Source organism: Papio anubis, chromosome 10 (genome assembly GCF_008728515.1).
Source record: "Papio anubis isolate 15944 chromosome 10, Panubis1.0, whole genome shotgun sequence".
NCBI lineage: Eukaryota > Metazoa > Chordata > Mammalia > Primates > Cercopithecidae > Papio > Papio anubis.
The window spans coordinates 62,839,429-62,859,058 of NC_044985.1; the positions used below are offsets into that span (position 1 = coordinate 62,839,429).

At 35.2% G+C, this 19,630-nt stretch overlaps 1 protein-coding gene across 6 annotated transcripts in view; it reads right to left on the reverse strand.

The window, feature by feature from the left end:
- Nucleotides 1-19,630, reverse strand: part of SESTD1 (SEC14 and spectrin domain containing 1) — a 150,305-nt gene that overhangs the window by 41,261 nt on the left and 89,414 nt on the right. For all 6 annotated transcript variants that reach the window (XM_003907673.3, XM_031651387.1, XM_017946685.3 and 3 more), the window contains 2 exons: nucleotides 3,416-3,529; nucleotides 1,409-1,506 (listed from right to left, as the gene is read on the reverse strand). In XM_003907673.3, the coding sequence (XP_003907722.1) occupies nucleotides 1,409-1,506; nucleotides 3,416-3,529 (212 nt within the window). The remainder of the gene's footprint in view (nucleotides 1-1,408; nucleotides 1,507-3,415; nucleotides 3,530-19,630) is intronic.

Below are 19,630 nucleotides of genomic sequence, written 5' to 3' on the forward strand. Positions count from 1 at the left end.
GAAGTCCAGCTAATTTTCATCAAGTAACTCATGATATTTTCAATTCCTAAACCACAGCATATATGTGTGTGTGATATCTACAGACACACAATCACATATTTATATACACAGACAAAATTTCATAATTTTACATTTTTATATGGCATCTATAGGACAGAAACATTCCTAACTGCTTGTGGTGACTTTAATCAGATTTACATTCAAACCATTTGTTTTCACATTTTGACTTTGTTTTAATCAAGATTTTGTTAAAACTAAGATCTTACACTCAAAAACTTGATATGTGACTGTATTTGGATTCATGGAATAACAACAAGCATTTTATTAAGGTTCCACTGTATCTTCAAGGTCAGATTCAAAGGAGACAGGATGATAGGGAAGACAAGGATTCTTTCACATTTCCTAATGAAAAATTACTGTTCTAGTGACCAGTAATAATCAAGAGACCTGAATAGTTAATTTGCTTGCTAAAGTGTTTTTTATCTGAGGAGGGGGACTTGGCCTACCAACAGAAATGTGAAAGCTGACAAGGCTATAAATCAAGGAAAATCTGTTAACATGATAAATCTAGGTAGTTACATTCAGATAACACAACTCAACTATTACTTCATTGCATGTCATAAAACACTAAATTCTCCAAGTTGAATTCACGAATATCACGTATTTTACAACAACAGAAAAAGTTCTATAAGCTAGACATTTTAGTGCTAATGTATTCAAATAAGGGTTATAATAATTGTATTTCAAACTGCAACTTTTTTCATATTCTTAGCCAGGAAAGAAGATAACTCTAAAAAGGCAGAAAATTGTTTCTTTTGAAAATATGTTCTTGAAACACTTTACATAGTGTCAGAAAAAAGTAAATACATTACTATTAATTTAAAAATGGACCAAGCGCGGTGGCTCACGCCTGTAATCCCAGCACTTTGGGAGGCCAAGGCAGGCAGATCAAGAGGTCAGGAGACCAAGACCATCCTGGCTAACATGGTGAAACCCCGTCTCTACTAAAAATACAAAAAATTAGCCAGGTGAGGTGGCAGGCGCCTGTAGTCCCAGCTACTCGGGAGGCTGAGGCAGGAGAACCCATGAACCCAGGCATGAACCCAGGAGGCGGAGTTGCAGTGAGCCGAGATCGTGCCACTGTACTCCAGCCTGGGCAACAGTGAGACCCCGTCTCAAAAAAAAAAAAACAAAAAAACCAAAAAACAAGGCTTTTGTGAAGAAACTTTGATTTAAACCAATACGTTTTACACGTAAAGCAAATTCTCATGAATATTGTATATCAATTTTGATAGAATGAAGACTTTTTTTACTGTAGATTTTTTAGCCTGTATTAACAATAGAGCTATCTTTTATCAGATCAATTACAGTTTTGAAAGGATATAATGGCACGCCACTAGCCACCTACCTTTCTTTCTCTTGCTGATTTCCTTTATCACTTCCATTGTTAATCAAAGCAAGTTCATCTAATAATGATGTAGATTCCTTCGTAAACTTCTCAAAAACCTACAATATGAGTTTTATTAACATACTAAGAACAGTCTTAAAAATTAATATGTAATAAGGATCATCTGTTAAGAGCAATAGAATTGGCCAGCTAGGATTTGTTTTCCTTCCCTGGCAGTCAGTGCAATTCTACCACCAGAGCACAACAATGTACACAAGAGAAGACAAAACTGTTTCCTAAAGCAATGAATAGTTTCATGGATAAATAATTTTTAAAATTTAAATACATCAATAAATTATCTTCATTCTCCATTCAGATAAGTGTTTCTTTGAGAAACATTTGCATAGATAACAGTTCTAATTACATACATGTAATTTAGAACATGCTAAGTCTCTAATAACAGTTACAGAACATTTCTTTATGTTATTCTATCACCAACACGTTGGTTTCATATAATAGTTGTTACATACATGCATATAGCATTTAAAATTAGTTATAATTTTAATGATTTCTTCAAATATTTCTGAAAAGGAATTTGCGCAAGTCTGTTTAAACGTACGTAATAAAGTGGACAATCACTTGACTGACAGCACTTTTAAAATATGGTAGAAATAGGCTGGGTACAGCAGCTCATGCCTGTAATCCCAGCATTTTGGGAGGCTGAGGTAGAGGGGTTGCTTGAGCCCAGGAGTTCATGACCAGCCTGGGCAACAAGGAGACTCCATCTCTACAAAAAATAAAACCTTCGTCAGGCATGGTGGCATGCACTTGCAGTACCAACTACTTGAGAGGCTGAGTTGGAAGCACTGCTTGAGCCCAGGAGTTAAAGGCTGCAGTGTGTGGTGATCATGCCACTGCATTTCAGCCTGGGGCAAGACTCTGTCTCTAAATAAATAAACTGGGTGGATACAGAATTAGTTAACCATTCAGAGATAACCAAAAGTTCACTATTCTCCAAAAAAATTATCATTTAATCTAAAATGAGTTAATCTGACGTTTTTTCTTTCAGTAGTTGAATTTAAAAAACCATCAAATTACACAGAGTAGCAGATTTCAGAAGTCTAGATTGCCAAAGATGATAAATTTTCACAAATGAAAATGTTTAATATGTCAAACTGCTCTTCAAGTTGATAATTCAAATTAATGTTTAAATATTCTCTGAAAATGGTAAAGCAACTAGATCACCTCAAGAAATTATGCTGCTGTTCGCTGGGAGCACTGGCTCACACCTGTAATCCCAGCACTCTGGGAGGCCAAGGCAGGTGGATCACGAGGTCAAGAGTTTGAGATCAGCCTGAACAACATGGTGAAACCCCGTCTCTACTAAAAATACAAAAATTAGCTGGGCGTGGTGGCGCGTGCCTGTGATCCCAGCTACTCAGGTGGCCAAGGCAGGAGAACTGCTTGAATCCCGGAGGCAGAGGTTGCAGTGAGCCAAGATTGCGCCACGGCACTCCAGCCTGGGCAACAGAGCAAGACTCTGTCTCAAAAAAAATAAAATAAAATAAAATAAAAGAGAAATTAGGCTACTGTTATTCTACTTTAAAAATTTACAACTTTTACTAATGCTATCAATGACAGAACAGTAATAGCTAATACTTATATAGTGCTACTATATCATATCTGGTGCTATTCTAAATGCTTTATATGTATATTCACTTCATTTTACCCATAATCACACAAAGGTAGGTACTCTTATTATCACCATATTACAGATGTGGAAATCAAGCCAAGGCAAGATTAAATACATTGTTGAAGGCCATACACCTAGCAACTAGAATCAGAATTCTAATCAAGTAAGTCCAACTGCACAGTATTTGTCTATTATGTTATAATGTAGTATGCACATAATTCTCCATTTTTGTAAAAAGAAAAATAATCTATATTTTAATAGAATAAAATTATAAAGTTGTCAAAATATATCTTATTTCTATGCAATAACATTTTATCTCATTGTAATATACCAACCAGCCTCTTATTTAACCAGTCCATGTGATCATAGGTGAGACTCCCACCAAAATCTTCTGTTAATTGGCATGGTTCAATATAACGAGTCAATTTATTGGCAGACACTAAAATAACCTACAAAAAGGTTAAAAGAAAAGAAAAATTTAGTAACCCCCTATTAAAGTCCATGAAAGTAACCGGGAGGTAAAATTAGGTTAAAATATGCAATGCTGTTTCCAACATGATGACACATTATCATTTACTTAATACAATATTTAAAACCAATTCAATAAGTTATAGATACCTGATAAAAAATTCACCAAAAACTTTTTCTAATACCACATTTTAAAAAACAACAGGTACCAGCAGTTCAGATGAAATATTTTCAAAAATATTTTATTAATGTTTCTTTGTAACAAAAATCAATTCCTTAATGCAATGAAGTAATAAAAAATTTTCACATCACCTTAAAATTAGCTAAGGACACTAAAATGATAAGCTCTATGAAGAGTAAATCCGGCGATCAAAAAATTACCCATTTTAAAGTTTTTCTAATGTTCCTTTGATTACATATGAACAAAACAAGTCCTCCAGTTGTAGAGTATAACCCACGATAATGTATGCCAATATTTAATTTTTAGTAAAAATTAGGAGATCAGAGTATTTACAAACTTGAAAAGTACATTTTAAAATGCTAATCTTTTAACTCTAAACTTAAAAAGATTTCAAATACAAATTAAGTAAGTACCTAAGAGACCATTGCAGAACTAAATAAAACTTCAGTGAAGATACACATGAATATAAAAGAAAATGCATCTATGGAAGATATTCAAACAGTAGTGTTAATACTAAATGATATATGGAAATGTGAATTTACCAAAAATGACTTGATAAGAAAAATAATGTGTCTGGCTGGAAAGAGCATCATTCCCACTCTCACAATAACAAAAGCCAGACGATCAGCAAAATTATAACTTTTTTTGGAATTCCTAAGAAAGCTGAGGTTACAGGGAAACCTGTAACTAGTTTGAAGTTGAAGAGAAGGTAGGCATCACAGAGAGAAAGGTGAAAGGGGCTACTACAGAGCACATGTGCGAAAGTTTTGGAACTCTTCTGTATCTTAATTATGGCAAAAATTATGTGACTATATGAGCTTGTCAAATCTCATAAAACTATATGCTAAGGCATGAATTTTACTTCGCATAAATTATACCTCATAAAACTGACTTTTAAAAAATTTAAAAAACAACTTGAGGACTTGTGGAAGAACTCAGAAAGAGACAAATGAAACATTCAGAAACAGACACAATATGTAAAACAAGGTACATCCATACTGTATATGAAGTTATAAACAATAAATAAGGAGAAATCACCAAGACTGCTTTGCCGAAAGAGGGGAAATTTCATCCTCAGGAAGATACCAAAAACACTGCATGAAAAATTCATAGAACTATGAACTCTATCAAATTTGAGTGCACAACAAATTGCTATTGATAACAATACATTAAATGGAAATTAATCGTCTTAAACATTTATATGAGGAAACACAGCCTAGTGAATGAGCTAAGTGACTCATGTAAGAAGTGAGGAGAGGAAAAAGACAGAATAAGTCCAAAGAAAATAGAAGAAAGGAGGTGAAAAATCAGAAGTAAATATAAATTAAGAGCTTACAGGGGCTCAAAAAAGCCAAAATTTACTTCTTGAAAAGACTAATAAAATCAACAAACTTCTGATAGGATGAAGCAAGAAAAACAAAGTACAAATAAATAATGGTAACAACATAAAGGAGAATACAATTTCATTGATAGCAATGGTTTAAAAGACATTAAGGATACAGGATAATTTTGTGCCAATACCTATAAACTTAGAAGAATAGACACATTCCTATTAAAAAGTGTAACTTATCAAAACTGACATAAGAAAACAGAATACCTACAACCAATGAGGTGAATCATTAGATTCTTTATGTTTTCAGTAATCGTGCTGTTAGTGATAGTTTTAGTACTGCCATTCTGCAATCACCTGATGAGGAACAAAGCCAATGAGTGACATGGGATATTATAATTCTGCCATCCCCAACAACCTTAAGAAAATGGGATTTTTGGCAAGGGAGGAAGGAAGATGTGGGAGAGAAAAAGCATCCTTATGGTGCTCATTTTAAATTGGAATTATCAGTTTAAACTCCACAATGTATTTCATTTTAAATGAACACACACACTCACTCTCTCTCTCAACACATTTATATGTATATGTATTTTCTAGTTGTGTCCAATGGAAGGTTTAGAAATAATGACCAATTTTGTCAAAATGTATACTCCTAGTATCCAGACTATGATCTCTGAGTACCATTTCTCAAAAAGAATCAGGTTTTACTAAAATAGCATTAGTCAAAAACATTTTTTTAATAAAATAAAATAAAATAAAATAAAATAAAAGGAATCAGGGCTCCTTGGAGAAATGGAGAAATACACATGATGAGTAAGCTTGGAACACCTTACCAGACATCAAAAAAGCTATCAAAGACTACTGTGGTTGTGACGAAAGGATGTGAAAAGGCTTCTACTGACCAAAGATGTGACAAGTTACACATCAATAAGAATGATAAATGCCATGAATTGAAACATTAAATATGCTTAAATCAATGAGTGCATACTGATACAAAAGAAATAATAACCACTGGACTAAGCTAGAGAACACACTATAATGAAAACCAGACTGGGCATGGTGGCTCATGCCTGTAATCTCAGCACTTTGGGAGATCGAGGCAAGAGGATTGCTTGAAACCAGGAGTTTAAGACCAGCCTGGGCAATGTAAGAAAATCCAATCTCTACAAAAATAAAAAATAAAAAAGTGTACTTGTAGTCCCAGCTACTTGGAAAGCTGAAGCAGAAGAATCACTTGTTTCCAGCAGTTAGGCTGCAGGGACCTATTATTGCACCACTGCACTCCAGCCTGGGGGACAGAGAACTCCACGAAGAAAAGAATGGAAGGAAAGGAAGGGAAGGAAGGGAAGGGAAAGAAGGAAGGGAAGGAAGAAAGGAAGGAAGGAAGAAAGGAAGAAAGGAAGAAAGGAAGGAAGGGAGGAAGGGAGGAAGGGAGGGAGGGAGGGAGGGAGGGAGGGAGACAGACCAGCAAATAAATAAGCATTTATTTCGCCTTTCATATATAAAGTGTATTAGGAAACCAGCAAATAAAGAGAAACAAGCATTTATTTCACTTTTCATATACAAACTGTATTACTGGATAGACAAATAATAAGTTTCTCATTATAAAACTATTACAGCTAGTAAATGAAGAAGGAATAATAGAACTAGATCATCATTTTATAATTTTTAATGAAGTAAGAGATCTAGACACTGAACATCAATGGCTACTAACATCACAAAAAGACAACTATTACAAATCTCATGATCAAGGAACACATCACCACCTGTGACGAGCCTTGGAAAAAGAAAATCAACTCTAAATCTAATCACTGTCTAAATCCAACTATCAATTTATAAAAATACATGTAAATTATACCACAGGGATACTTGCAGAAATAGGCAGACTACTGGAAACTCTATAGGGCAAACAATCTGGTCTCTTAAAAAAAATGTGTAAGACAAAGAGAAGCTAAAGATTAAAAAGCTGCATTTAATAAACATATACAGAATCCCACAACCAATAATAAGAGAATTACACGTTCTTTTCAAGCAAGTTATGAAATATTTTAAAACTTGACTGTATGTTAGTGCATAAGAAAGCCTCAGTAAATTTCAAAGGAATACGTATTACGATCACAATAAAATTAAGCTAGAAATCAATAATCAATCATATCAGCAATCCGTATTACTGATTTCTAATTCAATGCAGGCTCCGCCTCCCAGGTTCAAACGATTCTCCTTTCTCAACCTCCCAAGTAGCTGGGACTACAGGTGCATGCCACCATGGTTGGTTCATTTTTTTTGTACTTTTAGTAGAGACGGGGTTTTACCACGTTGGCCAGGCTGGTCTCACATTCCTGACCTCAAGTGATCCACCCACCCCGGCCTCCTAAAGTGCTAGGATTACAGGTGTGAGCCACCACACCCAGCCCACAACTCTTTTTTTTGGGATCCACAGAGATGCTTTCATACTAGGGAAATTAAACACAATCAGATCCCCGAAAAGAACTTTTCCTTTCTCCAAAAATGTCAAGCAATATATTAACAAGATATATAACTATATATACTAAAAATGAAACCAAGTAATATATATTTATTCTATGAGGAAATAAATTACTTGCTAAATTGAGCATGAATTCACATCTGAAAATATAAAATCCCAGAGCACTCTCTCCTGAAAATGCAGGCCAGACATGGTGGCTCATGCTTGTAATCCCAACAATTTGGGCAGCCAAGGTAAAAGGATTGCTTGAGCCCAGGATTTCAAGACTGCAGCGAGCTATGATCGTGCCACTGCACTCAAGTCTGGGCAACAGAAGGAGATTCTGTCTCAAAAAAAATACAAAACATAAGGATGGTCTTTTTGCTCCTCAATTGCATCTTATTTAACATAATATTCTATTTAAATACTGACGAAAATCTCTTTTGAAAAATCCCACTATCATGTCCCTTATTTATTTTTAATTTTCCATAGGTTACTGGGATACAGTTAGTGTTTGGTTACATGAGTAAGTTCTTTAGTGGTGATTTGTGAGATTTTGGTGCACCCATCACCCAAGCAGTATACATTGCACCCTATTTATAGTCTTTTATCCCTTGCTCCCTTCCAACCCTTTCCCCCAAGTCCCCAAAATCTATTTTATCATTCTTATGCCTTTGTGTCCTCATAGGTTAGCTCCCACATATCAGTGAGAACACACGATGTTTGGTTTTCCATTCCTGAGTTGCTTATCTTAGAATAATAGTCTCCAATCTCATGCAGGTCCCTGTGAATGCTGTTGATTTATTCCTTTATATGGCTGAGTAGTATTCCATCAGATAGACAGATAGATAGATGTAGATATATATACAATATATGATATATATTAATATAATGATATATATATAATATAATAAAGACGACACAAACGAATGGAAACATCTCATTCTCATGGATGAGTAGAATCAATATTGTGAACATGCCCATACTGCCAAAAGCAATCTACAAATTCAACACAACCCCCATCAAAATACCACCATCATTCTTCACAGAATTAGAAAACACAATTCTAAAATTCATATGGAACCAAAAAAGAGTCCGTATAGCCAAACCAAGACTAAGCAAAAGGAACAAACCTGGAGGCATCACACAACCTGATTTCAAACCATACTATAAGGCCATAGTAACAGTGTCATTGTTTCTTTGTTTTCATATTCAGAATCATAGGATGACTTCATATTTAAAATCATAGGATGGTAAATCACAGGATGACTTATTTCTGGGTTCTCTATTCTGTTCCATTGATCTATGTGACTATTTTTATACCATACCAATACAGAACCCAGAAATAAATCCAAATGCTTACAGCTAGATGTTCCTTATATTAAATTTAATTTTTAATAATGTGTTATTGATTCACTTAACAATCATTACTTACTGGAGTTAAACTTATTTATCAGAAGACGTGTGTTTTAGTGTTGGGAATGTGAAGATGAATAAGATATGCTTCTGGCAAATAAATGAGCTTTTCATTTGTTTCTTTGCAATATTTCTCTGCAATATTCCCGAGACAGTTGTGTAAGGCACAAAATGTAGAATAAAGTTTTCTGCTTTGTTCTAAAGCCTTTGTTGAAAATACCCTAAATGTTGTTGCTGCTTTCGTCATAACAGCATAGAGGGCCAAAGGCTTTACTAGAATACTCCAAATGATTTCCCAACCCTTTTACCAGGAAAAAACACCATTATTTTACAAATGAAAACATACAAAACTAGAAGCCATTCATTCCAGGTTTGTGCCCTAGTTCTGCCACAAATTCACTAACTTATGTAGAAGACAACCTAAAAGAATTCACCACTCCAAGCTTATTCCCCAATCTTTCGAAGAAGCCATCTTCATTAAATTATTGATGATGTTTCTTTAAGCTCTAAAAGGACATAATTCTAATGAGTTGATATCTGATACATTTAATTTGGGCCATTCTCTCTAATATATTACCTGTCTTGTCCAATGAAGAGCACTTGTCACTTTTCTACCCACACTGGTTAGCCTTACCATATGTATTCCTTTCTACTTTTACAGTTCCTAAACGCACCAAAATCACTGATAAACATGTTTCGAGTTTAATGAGCCATAGGGAAATTTTCCAGTTAACAGCTACATATAACCGAAGTTTATTTCCATCTGAATAATTCTCTTAAAAGCTTTTTCCTAAAATGAACTTAAATGTTAACAGTACAGATTCGCCTTTTATGACATAACATATATTTAAGAGTATATTATCTTTTAATCAAAATAATTTTTTTAAAAATTCACCAACATTACTGCTATTCTGTTTTTACCTATGCAAAATAGTTTTAAATAAGGGAAGAACACAATTATGGAAAGCTACAGAAAACTCATTTTCTCCATTATTATAAAACATTTTATACAATCCATATTCTTATAAAATTCACTGGTGGCTATTAAAAGTTAAAACAGTAGCCCTGCCATGTAGACATACAGAATTTTATCAACACCAAAGGTATCTCGAAGTTAAACGTATGTGGGGGAAAAGCAACAGTTTGAACAATCAGCAGACTCACAATCACAATAATTTCCAATTAACAACTTACAGAACTATCTACTGTGATGAAACATCTCAGTTTCCACTGCAATAATCTCATTTTTGTTTAAGAGGGTGAAGGTGAGGAGAAAGGGCAGAGTAGGCTGGCTAAAGAACAATACATGTTTCCATTTTACTAGAAACATTATTTTAGAAAAAGAATGAAGGGAAAAGACATTTAAGAGTGTGCAATAGGAGGAAACATCTTATTCTATACATATGCTTTTCACCTAACAATCACCTTGATAAAGTGGGTCAGGATCAGCATGTGTAAAAGGAAAGAGAATCCCTTCTTCCAATGCACCGCAAAAATACACTCTGTTTACAAAGGTGAAAAACTGTCCACCTGCCTTTGGAAAATTACACCACTTACCAGGATACAACATATAAATTACAGACAACTGCTTCCCAGAGGACAAACCAAGTTTGAATAAACAGACAATTCAACTCCACTCCAATGATGGCAAACATCACAGAAGGGTGTGATTTCACCACTGTGAATTTGCTTGAAAAGAGCAAATTCAAACGTGCAAGCAAAAGTAAGAAACCATTTGCAGGGTGGGATTTAGGCCTGAAGTAGAACTGGAATGTTGAAAAAGGAAGACTGTGTAGAGATTTCTAGATGTTTTAAAAGCAAAAACTCAACGTGAAGAAAACAGAAAAAACTGACACATTTCAGGGTAATGCAACAAAACAAAATTAGGAATCCCAGACTAGGTGATTTTCTATGAATTGTTTCATTACACCTTTTAAAATTACAAAATACTGGTAGGGCTTCCTATATTCCTTTCTGTTACAGCTCTTGAAGAGACCACTAAACTTTCACAGATGGCAAACCTATATGAAAGTTTAAATATAAAGCAATGCAAATCAAAGGATCAGTTTTATCTTATGGGAAATGTTTTATTACCTGGCAAAGAAGAAAAAAACAAAGAAAGAAACATAATGAAAATAAATTTTTTTTTTTTTTTGGTAAGAGAGTTTTGCTCTTGTCACCCAGGCTGGAGTGCAATAGCACGATCTTAGCTCACTGCAACCTCTGCCTCCCAGGTTCAAGCAATTATCTTCCTCAGCCTCCCGAGCAGCTGGGATTACAGGTGCCCACCATCACACCTGGCTAGTTTTTGTAATTTTTTAGTAGAGATGAGGTTTCACCATTTTGGCCAGGTTGGTCTTGAACTCCTGACCTCAGGTGATCCACCTGCCTCAGCTTCCCCAAGTTCTGGGATTACAGGCGTGAGCCACTGTGCCCAGCCCATAATCAAATTTTTTTAAAGTCTAGCCTCAGAGAGCAATCAACTAAAAATAAGAAAAAAATTAGAAAAGATTCCCCCTCAAAATCATATTGAGATCACATATTATGTATAATTCATTTTATCCTATGATTCTAAATATGAAAATGAAGAAACAATGACACAATTGCTGAAAATTCTAAAGAAACATTTTCCAAAGCTATAAAAAAAGCTTTGAAAATCTTCAGGGAAGTGATTAATGAATAAGAAATAACATTGTGAATTAGAGCACAAATACTGAAAAGTACAAAATGGCACAAATATATATAGATTATATTAATTTAAAAATTATATGGTTAATTCTTTATTATCTTCTGCAAAACATTCTTTCAAATATTTATTGACATTGTCACCTGTTTTAATTAAGTGACCAATTGATAGAAACATCATATTCTAACTTAAAGACAAACCTTCTTTAAAAATAAAAAATTCATTGCCCATGGAGAAGATGGAACCACAAACTCAACATTTTCATTTCTCAGAAAAATATTTAAAAGAGTAAATTTTCCAAAAGTATACAGCATTTCTTTAGACTAGCCTATTGTGACTCTCTAAATCACTATTTCCTGGTTATGAAAATTTCATACACTCTCCATATCATTCTACATTTATTTTGCAGAACATAAAGAAGTAGTATATATAATAAGCTCGTTTTAATTTTTCTAAAAGGATTTACTTAATTATTAGTATTACAAAATACTAAATTAAAGCAAACTTCATAATAACACCTTAAACAATTTTTTTTTTTTTTTTTAGAGACGGGGTCTCTCTCTGGCACCCAGGCTGGAGGGCCACTGCACCTTGACTCTTTGGTTCAAGTGATCCTCCCTCCTCAGCCTTCCTAGTAACTAGGAATACAGTTGTGCATCACCATACCCAGCTGTTTTTAATATTATTGTTTTAACAATTATTATTGTTGTTGTTGTTATTATTATTATTTGTAGAGAAGGGTTCTCATTGTGTTGCCCAGGCTGGTTCCAAATTCCTGGGCTCAAGTAATCCTGCCATCTCAGCCTCCCAAAGTGTGGGGATTACGGACGTGAGCCATTGCTCCTGGCCTTAAATAATATATTATACCAAGATAAAAATGTAAGACCAATTTGTGTTTTTCCCACCTAAGAAATAATATTAAGGATCTTCAGTTAATTTAGAAACAGTCATACAAAATACAATGATTCACCATAAATCATTTATAAAGTTACCTTTCATGTTGAATTTTAAGATTACACATACATCACAATCAAAATGGTATTATGTTGGGAGGCTGAGGCGAGCGGATCATGAGGTCAAGAGATCGAGACCATCCTGGCCAACATGGTGAAACCCTGTCTATACTAAAAATACAAAAGTTAGCTGGGAGTGGTGGCACACACCTATAGTCCCAGCTACTCGGGAGGCTAAGGCAGGAGAATCACTTAAATCCGGAAGGTGGAGGTTGCAGTGAACTAAGATCACGCCACTGCATTCCAGCCTGGCAACAGAGGAAGATTCAGTCTCAAAAAAAAAAAAAAAAGGTATTATGCCATCAAAAATAGAGAGGAAAAGCTATTTTCATGACCTGATATTTGACATTTTAACTTTTATACTTTTAAAAAATCTAGTTGGCTTATTTTTGTAATTTTCATATTTCTTTTTAAGCAACTACATAAGAGAAAAAGTTTGCAGTCCTGGACTGGTAGGTAACTCTTTGAATGTGTAAAGTCTTTTCTTCTCCAAAAATGAAGAACCAATTTAATTTCATCACACTGCATACTATGTTTTTTACTATTGTTTTCAGAGTACTAAATACATCTTCATATGCTACATAACAATTTTATGAAATGAGTACAATTTAGTACAATTTAGTAATAATTGTCTTGAGGCAAATTTATAGGATTATCATCCCTATTCTTCTCCTTAAGTTGTTACATATCAATTATCAGTGACTCTTATGGTTTGTTATTCACCAGTGGTTTATTTGAAATTGTTTAATAGAGAAAGCCACCAAACTGATTATGATTTCCAGCTGAGTGATAAATCTGAGCAACTGACAAATCTCCCAAACTAGGCAACTAATATCTGAAAGTTTTCAAATTAATATATTTTAAGTAAAAAAAAAAACCATATTTTTAAAAGATAGTATTAAAAATATGATTCCTCCATTAAGGATATAAATCCTCTGAACAATTTAGAAAATGATGTAGGAAAATACTAAATAACGTTGCTCTCAGCTTGGAATACAAAGTTTAAAGAGAGACTGATACGTAGTTTGATACTAAAATATCAAACTTCAAGAAACAGCTTATATTATCTTGCAGTGATCAATGCAGTATGTCACTGATATCCAAAATCAAGTTTTACAAAATATCCTCCTATAAAAAATAAAATTCGTCTATCAGATAAACTACCTAAATCTCGGAAACAGGCAAACATTATTACTGGGTGTTGTTTCATGCAGTGGTGGGTTTGTATCTTTGATTGACTCTATAGACTGCTCAGTAGGTAGTAAGCTCTATAGGAGTAGAAGTTAACTTGTAGGTTCTGTTTAGAACAAAGGCAAATAGGCTGGACATGGTGGCTCACGCCTATAATCCTAGCACTTTGGGAGGCCTAGGTGGGTGGATCACAAGGTCAGGAGTTCAAGATCAGCCTGGCCAACACGGTGAAACTCTGTCTCTACTTTAAAATAAATAAATAAATAAATAAAATTAGCTGGGCGTGGTGGTGCATGCCTGTAATCTCAGCTACTCCGGAGGCTGAGGCAGGAGAATCGCTTGAACCTGGGAGGCGGAGGTTGCAGTAAGCCAAGATTGTGTCACTGCACTACAGCCTGGGCAACAGAGTGAGATTCTGTCTCCAAAAAAAAAACAGAAAAAAGAATAAAGGCAAATAATTGTCTAATGAGACTGATACACTTCTGTCCAGTGGAATAAGAGACAACCTCAAAGTTTACAACTTACGGATGTATAGAATAATAATTAGGTTCGTATCTAATTTGGTTGGCAATCTTTTCCTATAAAAACCCTGAATTCCTCAAACGCTCTTTGAACCATAGCTTACAAATTACTGGTAACCTAATCTATCAACGAATTGAATAATGTATTTGACTTAAGCTCATTTTATATTTGCATTAGAGTCATGATTTCACCTTTAGGAAAACGACACTTTAACATATGTTTTATCAATTTAAGAATGTGGAGTGGATCAAATTCTGACTTTCATCAACTATTTTCAAATAGCCATCTCCATGAACATTCTAATATTTATGCATACCATTAAATTTATGAAGACAAAGGTTACTGGTTACGTTCAAAGTAGCTATTATTTTATTAAGCAGAAATCTAAATTTCAAATCTATCCTCATATTACCAAAGAAATTTGAAATCTAATAATCAGCATAAAGGGAACAAGAATAAAAAAAAACTACAAAAAAGAAGGAAAAAAAGATCACTACCCTGCACAAGCATTTCAAACTTTTGCTAAGTCCTTTCAAAGGTAATACAAAACATAAAGTTTTAAAAATAATAAAGCCCTACATAAATATTACTTTCCCCCTTCATTTTATATATGTTAGAGAAGTCAAGACAAGACAAATTAAACGACTAAACCACAATATTGTATTAACTAGCACATAACATGGTTCAACAAGTTTGAAGAGAGAGGTACTTACCATCTAGTCTTTAATAAAACATTTGTGCAGGTTTTCTTTAATCTCAAATTTTAACTTGTAGAAAGATAAAAAACTTGTTTCTCCTTTACTCTCATTATTCCTTCTGTAACTATAATACTTATCCTTTCCTAGTAAAACATTCCCCAAAAACCTACCACTGAAAGTTTCATTTTGTAGGCACTGAGATGTTTTATTATTTCACTATTGCTAAGAATGTGTGTGCAAGATCCAGAATGAAAATCTGCCTTTGTATGTATTTCTGCAGTTAGTAAAGATTCACGTGTGTATATATGTTCATACACATACTATTTTGATGTGTATGTCTGCTTGTACCTGTTTGTTGAAGAATGTATTTCTCACTCAAGGAAAATAGGTTTCTATAAAAACTGGAAAGAATCAGAATAAATGGAGCCAGAGGTGTTCTTGAAAGAACAGCATCATGGAAGCCTTTGGTCGTGGATCCTACAATTATGTATGGTCTCAAAAAAGAACACGATTAAATCCAGTATTAACCGATAAGAGAATAAAGTGACTTAGAATGGGGGCTGGTTACCATTAAATAAACAACACTTTAATGAGTGACAAAAAAGGAGAGTGGAGATCCTTTTGATAGTTAATCTTTCCATTTGAAGACAAGATTAATGCCAGTATGACCTCAATTTTATCTTGTCATTAGACAGAATATAGATACTATCATCTAACCAGCAAAATCTATCACAGTCACCAGGTACAATGCTGCTGAAAGATACGAAGTACCTGAATATAATATCTGAGTTGCTAAAAAGGAAACTAAACAGGTAGGTATCTATGTCAGAGATAGGAAGGATATACAGAGAAATATTAAGGTTAGCAATGAGAGATGAATATTCAATGGCTGATGAAAAACACTGGAGGAGTGAATAGGAAGGAGGTTACCTAGAAGAAAAAATTTAGAAAGTATCACGGGCAAGAAAACAAGAAATCATGTGGGAACAAGGTGTCACCAAAATGACCACTGGGTATTTACTTAATGAGCATTGTAGACAGCTGGTAATAAATCTTTGTTGCAGATAATTTAATTTTATAAGGTAAAACATACATTTATGCTTACAGGATCACCATTACTCTTAACAAAGTTAAAAAAATTTTTTTTTAAAATATTTATACTAGATGTACAAACATAGGCTTAATTACAACAGGCTAAATTATCCAAAATAATACCAAGGAAAATAATTTGCGATTAAACAAGCATCTATGTTGGATTTAATTATATAGAGCTCTAAGTATCATTTAATGGATAGTGCTGAATTGCCCCCTTAAAGCCAGGTTTGTTTGGCAGCGTATTAACCAGCATTTGAAATTACTCTCATCTCATTAGGAAATTGGGCTTTTAGTAACTGCCTAGTGCTTACTTACTTGAGAAAATAACCTAGCTGAATCTCTTAAATGTCTAAGAAAACATATTGATAAAAGAAGTTTTAATGCTTCTGTTTTAAAACAACAATCTATGACACTACAACAAGGTAGATAGAAATTCTGTCTTCTATTTTATCCTCCAAGATGCAGGGTACTTAAAGTCACTATTAATTTATATAGCATAAGACCCAACTACCAGAGCATCTCTGAGCAGATGCCTACTTAGCTTAAGCAGGATGTGACAGGTGCCTCATAAAAAGCGATCTTCCATGGTACCGAGTATTCACAGCTTTAGTTTCCGCTATTTGCCCCCGGTTCACTTTGCATTCTCTCAGAGCAACATTTCCTGCATGCCCCAGGCCATGAACTGCAGGCCTCATTGGCTGGCTGAAGTCTTCACTCACCATGCTCCTGACTCTTGAGGCAACATTCAGGCCTCCTGCCTTCAGCTTTTACTTTCTTCCCTCACTATGCTTTTGTCTTTTTTTTGTAGGGGCGCAGTTTTCCAATCAACTACCAGGGCAACACCCTTCCTAATGTGATCCAGCAGCCTTGGTCACCTTCCCTTACATTACTGGCACACATCCTTCCATCAAGTCTACGGAATAGTCAAGTCTACCAATGACAAAAGTTGAAAAGAAAAGTGGGAAAAAACTCTGGCTCCCACTTAGGATGTAGGAAGTTGGAAAGAGCATGGCTCCAACTCTTATATAACAATGACCAAAAAAAAAAAAAAAAATGCAAGTTAATCTGAAACACCATAACTTTCCTGAAGCCACTGGAGAGCTAAATTCACAAGGAAACCAATTAACCTGGAATCTAAGGAAAGACCTGCCTCTTCAAGAAGATGGAACTGGAGTACTTGCTTACCTGGAAAAAATGCCAGACCTGATGCCAGCCAGTAGGAATTTAGGTAAAATTTTTAATGAATCATTAAGGCCAAATGTGGGGTAGTGTGAAAGTACAGAACCCATGGAAGTATAGACACAAGAAGAATTCATACTCACTTGGAGGCTGAATCTCTAGGGGAAAGATCTCTGAAGGAGTCATGAGAAAGACTGGAAATAAGAGGAATAAGAGATTTGAAAAAGCCTCTCTTGGAGCACAGGCCTGGGTGAGGGGAAGAGCAGCCACTACTGGAAAGGCATGAAGCACAACCCAAAATCTTCAATGCTATGTCTCCTATGAAAAAAAAAAGTCTTAGAGTGCTGCAGAAAGGACTGAAAACCCCGCTGGCCTTAGAGGACAATTGAAGTCCCACCACACAGAGGACAACTGAAGTCCCACCACAGGTGGAAGATGGGAAAAGACTATCACAGGGGAGGGAGTGGAGACAGGAATATATTATAAACCCAAACTAACATAGGTTCCTAAAAGTGGGAGAGGGGCAACATTACCAAGAGGGCCCTTACCCACTAGGCTGAGGGACACAGAGCCTGCCTAAGATTGAGGCTGAATAAGAACAACAGAGAACGCCTCTCTAACAAATATTGACTAACAAGTAACAGCAGCCTATTAATAAGGGTCAATTGTACACTGAATGACTTTCTCTGAGGTGCAGGCACAAAGGAAAGACCTAGAGCAGAGGATACAACAAATAATGAAAAAACCAAACTCTCCAGCAAACCAGCCCCCATCTTCAACACAAAGTAACTCTACAGAAATTAGAAGCCTGTGGAGGACTATGGAAAATAATAGCAACAACAAAATCCAAAGCCCACTCAATTCCTGGTTAGAACTCAACCCTTCCCTTATGGCTAGGAAAAGGACAAGATAAGCCCATGTGCAGACACAAATACCACCTATACCTCAGTCTTTACTGTCCTAAACCAGATGTCTAACATTCAATAAAAAATAACAAGGCACACACAAAAAAGGAAAGAAAATGACCCACTGTCAAGAAACAAAGCAAACAACGTTAGTGGAGTAAGACAGATGCAGATATTAAGACTATGAGATAGGAAATGTAAGATATTGATGCCATAGAGAATGAAAAATAACATGCAAGAACAGATGAGGAATTTCAGCAAAGAGAAATTCTAAGGAAGAGTCAAATAGAAATGCTACAAATCAAAAGCACAGTAATTTTCAGTGGTCTTACCAACAAACTTAACACAACCAAGGAAACAAACAGTGAACTTGAAAATGGATCAAGAAAAATACCTAAACTGAAACACAAAGAGAAAGATGCAGGGATAAAAACAAAACAGGAGACCAAAGAAAATGGTGAGAAAATTTCAAATATTGTATCATACATCGAACTGGAGTTTCAGAGGAAACAGTAAAAGGGCAGAGAAAATATTTGAAAAGAACGTATAAACATTTTCCAAAATTGATGACAGATATCAAACCAGATATCTAAGAAGTACAGAGAACACTAAGTGGAATAAATACCAAATAAAACACACACAGATATAGCAAAATACAACTGCAAAAACCAAAATCAAAATGAAAATCTTGAAAGTGGCTAAAGGGAAAAAAAGGCAAATAACATACACAGAGGACCAAAGATACAAAAAACAGCGGCCTTCTCGTCAGTGACCATTACAATGAGAAGGCAAAGGCAATGAGATAGCACTTTTAATTTTATTTACTTTTTACTTTTTTTTTTTTTTGAGGCAGGGTCTTCCTCCGTCACCCAGGCTGGAGTGCAGTGGCGCGATCTCGGCTCACTGCAACTTGTGCCTCCTGGGTTCAAGCAACTCTCCTGTCTCAGCCTCCCGAGCAGCTGGGACTACAGGCACGTGCCACCATGTCCGGCTACTTTATGTATTTTTAGTAGACATGGGGTTTCACCATATTAGTCAGGCTAGTCTTGAACTCCTGACCCTCAGGTGATCCACCGCCTCAGCCTCCCAAAGTGCTGGGATTTCAAGAGCCACTGCACCCGGCGAGAAAGCACTTTTAAATACAGTTGACCCTTGAACAACTCAGGGCTGAACTGCACAGGTCCACTTACAGGGGGTTTTCTTCTGCCTCTGCCACCCCTGAGACAGCAAGACCAACCCCTCCTCTTCCTCTTCCTCCTCAGCCTCAAGACAATGAGAATGAAGACCTTTATGATGATCCACTCCTACTTAATAAATAGTAAATATATTTCCTCTTCCTCATGATTTTCCTAACATTTTTTGTCTAGCTTATTTTATTGTAAGAATACAATGTATAACACAT